General features: G+C 42.3%; 1 protein-coding gene across 1 annotated transcript; it reads left to right on the top strand.

Annotated features, from left to right (window-relative positions):
- Nucleotides 1–98: 98 nt before the first annotated feature.
- On the top strand, nt 99–4006 carry LOC116378514 (APOBEC1 complementation factor-like). The gene is made up of 3 exons (XM_031840402.1): nt 99–426; nt 728–882; nt 2435–4006. Exons 1-3 carry the CDS (start codon nt 197–199, stop codon nt 2587–2589), a joined length of 540 nt encoding a protein of 179 aa, XP_031696262.1. The 5' UTR covers nt 99–196; the 3' UTR covers nt 2590–4006.
- Nucleotides 4007–7027: the final 3021 nt, after the last annotated feature.

Here is a 7027-nt window from a genome sequence, read left to right as displayed (position 1 = left end):
GTAGTGGCACTTCGTCAGGAGTAGTGGTACTTCGTCAGGAGTAGTGGTACTTCGTCAGGAGTAGTGGTACTTCATCAGCAGATCCCGCTGCAGGTATTATGTTTCGTTGACTGTGATGAAGTGAATCCAAACTCTGGAAGGTTCCAGTGAAGGCGGTCGGCCATGTTCAGTCAGTGTTTGTAGAAGTCTCTACTTTATGTTCTTAAAGGATGAACCTGAAAGACACCTGAATGTGTTGTACCACCATGATTATTTACACCAGTCTGTCTGTCTGTCTGTCTGTCTCCAGGTTCTGGAGGAGCTGTGTCAGAAGAATAACTGGGGTCAGCCCATCTATCAGCTCCACTCTGCCATCGGTCCGGACCAGAGACAACTCTTCCTCTACAAGATCACCATCCCAGCTCTGGCTACCCAGTACCCCAACGTGTAAGAACACTACTGCTAATGCCCTGGGTGTCTCATGTCACTGTGTTCTTGGAGGAGGAGGAGTCATCAGAGGGATATTTAGTTGGTTGTCATCTGTAGCTAAACCACTAGATGGCACCAGATCTGACACACTGTTCCTTTTAGAGTTTTGAAAGTTGTTTCGCACATATGAGGTGTTTTTCTTTGATGCAGAACCGTAGAACAAGCTTCAGTTCACAGTGACTTTCCCATGATACACTGATATAAACAAACACAAAAGGATCATCCAGCTTCATCTCACATTGATTGTGTCTCTCTGCAGACATCCCTTCACGCCTGCTAAGCTGTGTGCAGCCGTAGAAGAAGCTAAAGTGCATGCAGCCGAGCACACTCTGCAGACGCTTGGCTTGCAGACGGAGGGCGCCGCCGACGTCGGCTGTGCTGCTGCCGCTGCCGTGGCCTCGGTAGCCTTCCCAGGTATGTGAAGGTCCGTACCCAAAGCCAACTAACTCTCCCCTTAACCAAACCACTAACAGACAAACAGACACCATGCAGGACCAGGACCAGAACTAGAACCAAAGACAACTTGAAGCTTACACTTCTAACTGGTTTACATACTGGTGGTCCTAACAGCACGGCGAGCTCTTGCTCCGCAGCTTCCAGGTCATCAGTCAGGCTTTAGATGATCTCCGACTCTAAGTGACATCAGTAAACTGCCAGGAACGTTATGATGTTTGAACAATAACCAACAAGTTTGTGACACATTGATTGATCATAAATCATTTAGATCAAGATCATGTCAGTGAGTGAGGGTGAAGTCATACATTAACAATTCATTTTCAATTGAGTTTATTTTGTAAAGCCCAAAATCACAAGGGGAAGAACCAAAGTTATTAATGTGCATTAATGAGATATGAATTCATACAGAAGGAGAGAGAGAAGAGGAGAGAGGAGCTTAGTGTATCCGAGGAAATCCTCCAGTAGTCTGGGTCTATAGCAGCGTAACTGGGGCTGGTCCGAGGCAAACCTGAACCAGCCCCAGCTATAAACCTGAACCAGCCCCAGCTATAAACCTGAACCAGCCCCAGCTATATACCTGCTACTAATAACCCTACGTTGTCCTCTGAGTATGCTACTAATACTATTATATTACATAACTATTACTAGTACCACTGCTACAGTACACAGTACTCCGACTGCCCATTTGTCTACTTTGGCTCCGAATACAACTCCTTGCACTGTTACTACTACAGCTAATTCTATGGCTTTTCCACTGCTTCTCCTTTAACTACTGCGGCAGTATCTACGGCTACTAAAAGTACTACTACTACTACTGCTGACTAAATTCAAATTCTTCGTTTTTTCTTCTTTCATCATGATCAAGTGTTTTTCGTGGTATAAAAGGTGACGATACGTCAGATTTGAGTGTCAATCAACTAAATGTGGAGTTCTACTTCCCTCTAGTGGCCAATAAGAGAAGTATTTACTGCAGCTTCATACTGAACATACATGAAAAACAAACACACACACAGACTTACTTAGTAATGACCTGTGAACATTTACACTACGGTTTTTATACAGCTGTTATACTGATACTTCTCACATCTCAGACTCCAGATGTTGTATTTACTTGTGAAATAGTTTGTGTCACATGACAGCATCCTGTAGAATGAGTTTGATTATTGATCAGTAAATATTGATTGAAAAGGTTTAAACTGTGATTAGTTCAGCTGATGTTCCAACAGTAACTCTAACATTCTGTTTCTACTGTGAAGTCAGAAGAAGAGCTTTGACAAAGTTAACTGCAGCTTGTTTTAGGATGCTTTTATTGTGAAAATCTTGACACTGAAACAGGAAGCTGTTTCCTCTCATTGTATTGAGCTGATGCGCTGAGGATTTGTCTCTTTGAACAGAGTTTAGTTAGAACATCGACTGACCTACAGAACATCTGTTGGTGAAGAGACTCGGAGCTCTGACTACGTGACTCCAAACATAACGGCGTATTGATTCTGGTCTCGTCTCTCTCCAGGTTACGCTCTGGCGAGCCCGGCAGCGTCGGCGGTGGCGTCCCAGCTGAAGCAGGCCGTGTCCCTGGGTCGGGACCTGACGGCCTACACCACCTACGAGGGATACCCGGCCTTCGCTGTGGCGACGCGTCACACCGACGGATACGGCGTTTTCTAAAAAGGAGAGAAAACATCTCACAGCTCGAGACGCGTTCACACCAAACTGCTTTATTCTCCAAACAAGAGTTTCAGAAACAGACCTGACGTGATCAGCTCCATCAGGACTCAGAAACTAAAGCAGAATAGTGGGAATGCACCTTTATTAAGAGAAGTCCACCGTGGACTCTGTTTTGGACTCGCCGGTCGCCCAGAAACATGATTTCTCACCCGTTAAATCTTCTTTCTTTCTTCATATTATCTATCATATATGAATTATGCGTCCGTACATATCTGGGATTATTCTGGGATTGATTAAGTAGCTGGATTGTGATTGGCTGTCGGTTAAGACTCTTGTTTGTATGTTTTTATGTTTATATTGAGTATTCAAAAACTCAATCAGCGAAATAGATTTAGTTCTTCTATGCTTTGTTGTAACCGTAGCTATTTTCTCTAAGATAACTGGGATTTGTAGTTCTTTTCAATGTCTTTCAACTGGAAACTACCTTTTGACCATTTCAGCGTTTTTTTCCTGTCTGTACATTACAACTGAAATTTGTCGGATTTAAAAATTGAAACTCTGTTTTAGTCACTGAGGCACCCTGGACTTTGTAGTTACAAACTGTGACAATGTAGTTTTTAGATTGTGGTGTCATGAGCTTCTTGTCCCTCATCTTGTCCCTCATCGGGTTTTCTGCCGTCCTGTGAGGTGCTCAACGTGCACTGAGAGACAGAAGCTTCTTTACGACTTATGACTGAAACTAATGAATTCTAATCAGCATTTAAAGAAACTCCTGAATGTAAAACTCAGAGCAGGAACATCAGCTTCAGGTCGCCTCGGTTCTTCGGGGAGTTTCACTTGTTGATATTTCTGCATGTTTCAGTATTTTCACATCGTGTGTCGTCTGTTCCACTGAACAAAAGATCAGCTGTGACCCTAAAACTCAGAACATAGAACCTCCAGATTATCTTCATAGTTGTCAACGACTCTTATGACATCTTAGGAAACGTTTATTTTTCATGCATTGTTCCACAAACGTCCAGCAACACGATCAGAGCGTCTGTGGAAACCTCTGCAGAGTTCAGGTTGAAATAACTCCAGAAGTTACGTGATAATTAAATCAACGTTGACTTCTGGTTTCACTCGGGACACAAACAGATCCTTCAGCCATGGACACGCCGAAGCAGAGACAGTATTAAAGTGTGTGAAGCACTTAGAACTTATTTTTATACCAGGAATAAATATCCAGACGCTATTTTGTATAGAGTTATTGTGCATTCTCTAATGTGAAAGTGAATCAACGTTAATCTGTGATGAACAGAGAGAATTGTGGGTATTCTGGAGGAGTTTCATATGAAAGGAAACTGCTTTGATGAATTGTGATGTTTCATGATCCGTAATCTGACAGAAATAAAGAGACTAACAGAAATCTGAAGAAGCAGCGGCTCCACGGCGTCCCGATTATTTCACTACATTTTATATAAATATTTTCACCCTCACAGGTGAGCTGTAGCACCACAACACAGTGATTCTGAAGCATGAATGGATCATTGATTATCATCCTCCTGTTTGATGATAGTGATGACTTTACAGCAAAGATGCTTCGCAGAAACGTGAAACGTCAGCTGGGTGAGAGCTGCTCCACCCGAGAACCTCTCCGATAAAACTGCACTTTATATTTCTCATTGTCTGGTGAAACTCGGGCACCGACAGCAGACGTGAGTGGAAACGAGGCTCAATGATGAGCTGCAGGAAACAGAAAGCTCCAGACGTGAACCTACACTTTGATGCGTCTGGTTCCAGGAGGACAGGGTTCTGGTTCAGGGTTCTGGTTTGATCAGCAGGGTTGATCTTTGTCTGTTTGTCCCCGACCACATGACACTATAATCACGAAGGAACCTGAACCTTTGATACAAACATGCTGTTATGTGAAGTAATGAAAACAAAAGGAAGTCCCACCCCCAACCTCAGCTAACATACAGCGACATGAACTCAACCCTAGCCGTCTGATGACTGAACGTATTCAGTTACACAGTCTCAGCTCGTCAGATAGTCACGAAATTTAATCTGTTTGTTTCATGCCGAGTGACAAATGCTCCTTTTTTTCGTGTCATTTGGCACGACTTCTTTTATGGGAAGACATTATTTTAAAAAGAATGAACGTTAGGTCTAGACAACAAAACGCAAACACATCAGAGTCTTCATGAGACGCTCAGAGAAACTGTCGCAGTTTAAAGAGAGAGGCAGTCAAACAAACAGGACTTTCACCAGCAGACCGCTGTTCATGTCCCGTGTGAAACCAAGTCAATGTTGACTTATTTCATTGTATTTTTGTTCACAGCTTCCTGACTTTATAACGACAGTTATGTAACAAATAATCTCATTTTAACCCAAACAAAGATCTTTTCCGAACACTAACCAAGTAGTTCTGTAAACCCAAAAAGTAAGTAAACCTAAAGTAGAAACTTGAGACGCCTCCCTGACTCGTCCCACACTGACACCAGTTTGAAGCGTCGGGCCGCCGACCAAACGTCAGTATTTGACGAGGTGGGAGGGAGAACGTGTCAGAAGACAAACTATTAAAAGAGAAAGTTAAATTCAAACTTGTTCCAGCAGGTTTCAGTCGTCCTCCTCCTGGCTCCGCTGTTGATCAGCTGCTACGATCTCATCCAACCACCGGACTGCAGCGACATCCATCGGCAGGACGACAGCCGCCCCAGTGGAGTGTACACCATCTATCCCATGAGATCCACCAGACCCACTACAGGTCTTATGTTCCTGAAACTGATCAACAGCACACTAAAACCAGCTGATGGTTTTAAAGTTTGTTACCATCTCAGAAGGGCTCATAATCTTTAAATGGAAACACATTGATAGAATCTGATGAAGTGTAAATCACAGCAGTAACTGCTGAAACCATTTTAAAAGAGGAACATGTGGAGCATGAAGTATAAAACCATGTTTCAGTCCAGGACAGTTAGTAGTTTGGTGGAGGTTTGAAACGCTGATGTGAATCATTATCTGCTGTACGGTGCCAATAAACGAGAAGCTGAGCAGAAAGCTGATGTGATGTCTTCACTCTGTCTCCTTGTGTCCGGATTCTGGACTCACCTGGACTCACAAACACTAGCGTCTGGAGATTTATTGATTCACTAATTAGAAAACAAACTACAAAAGAGAAATGAAATATTCCAGCTAAATAACGCTGTTCTCTGCTCAAACACTCCAGCAAATAAATCAGAGTGAAGACAAAAGAAATAAACTTCATGAAAGTTTCTTGGCTCCACATTTATCAAGATCTCTCTATAGAATCAGAACGGTAACGTTACACTCGTTAGTGGTTAAAAATGGCAAAATAAAACTATATGCAGATAAAACAAATCAATCAGCTGACTAGTGAATCCAATCAGATCTCTCTGCTTCATCTTCATCTTCAGAGAACCAGAACAAACAAACGTTTAAACCATAAAAGAGTTGAACATCATCTGAAAACTGGGAACATGAAGGTTCATTTGAGATGCAGCTCAGCAGCGTGTCACATGTTTTTAGTCAAGTCTGTAATAAACATTGTGGTTTCGTTAGATTACAACATTATTATGGAAGTAGATGATCCTCATCTTCATGCTGTTATGTCACATGAGTTGTTGCAGCACATTTTGTTACACAGATTTGGTGTCATTTTTGACCACCTGAAGATTAATAAAATGATCAACAAACCCTCCAAAATACATTTAGACAGCAAGACACCGAGGAACACCACAGAAGAAGTCATGCTGTGATTTGTTATCAAAAACCTTTGAAATTTGAAAATTTCAGCAAGAATGGCATTTTTCGGCGATTGGATGCTCTCTTGCTCAAACGTGCCTTCTTGTCAATAAAGCTACTAAAGCCATACATCCTCTGAATGTCCTCGGCCTCTAGTTTATGGTTGTAGAGTTTCATGAGATGTGATTATCCTGCAGGTCACACCAGGTCATTTTATACACTCGCTTTGGAAAATGCAAGAATGAGGAATAACATCATACTGTAAAGCATAAAAACAACGGGGCTCATTGAATCCACAATTCAAACTAAATCTATAAAAATCATGACTGTCTAGTTCAGAAATATTCAAAAACACCATTTACATTTTAGAATAGTTGAAAATAACACTTTTATACTGAATACAAAAAGCTGCATGTGATTATAACAAAGTGGGCGAGTCTTCAGACAGTGATGTGTCTGTCAGAGCTCAGAAGAAAAGCAGAGAGAATAGATGGGAAAGGGCCATGACCGATCAGTGTCCCTAAAATAGAGAAGAACTGGTCCATTGTTCTGTATTTCAGAGTTCTGTCCTCAGTGACCACAGAAGATGCTGTCCTTCTGGCCTCTCGGTAGCTGCCTGGTGTCTCTATTGTCCCCTCTATTGTCCTCCAGCAGAATCTCTGGTGTCCTCCAGCAGAATCTCTGGTGTCCTCCA

This window comes from Anarrhichthys ocellatus, unplaced genomic scaffold (assembly GCF_004355925.1).
Source record: "Anarrhichthys ocellatus isolate YVR2014 unplaced genomic scaffold, GSC_Weel_1.0 scaffold2722, whole genome shotgun sequence".
NCBI lineage: Eukaryota > Metazoa > Chordata > Actinopteri > Perciformes > Anarhichadidae > Anarrhichthys > Anarrhichthys ocellatus.
Note: the sequence above shows the minus strand (reverse complement) of the source record. Positions and strands in the feature narration are given on the sequence as shown.

Bases quoted from the DNA above. Each gene is read 5' to 3' on its own strand.
- LOC116378514 (XM_031840402.1), top strand. From the start codon at position 197: ATGTTCTTAAAGGATGAACCTGAAAGACACCTGAATGTGTTGTACCAC. The intron at 427-727 runs GTAAGAACACTA...GTCTCTCTGCAG, and splicing joins GCTACCCAGTACCCCAACGT to ACATCCCTTCACGCCTGCTA. The intron at 883-2,434 runs GTATGTGAAGGT...GTCTCTCTCCAG, and splicing joins GGCCTCGGTAGCCTTCCCAG to GTTACGCTCTGGCGAGCCCG.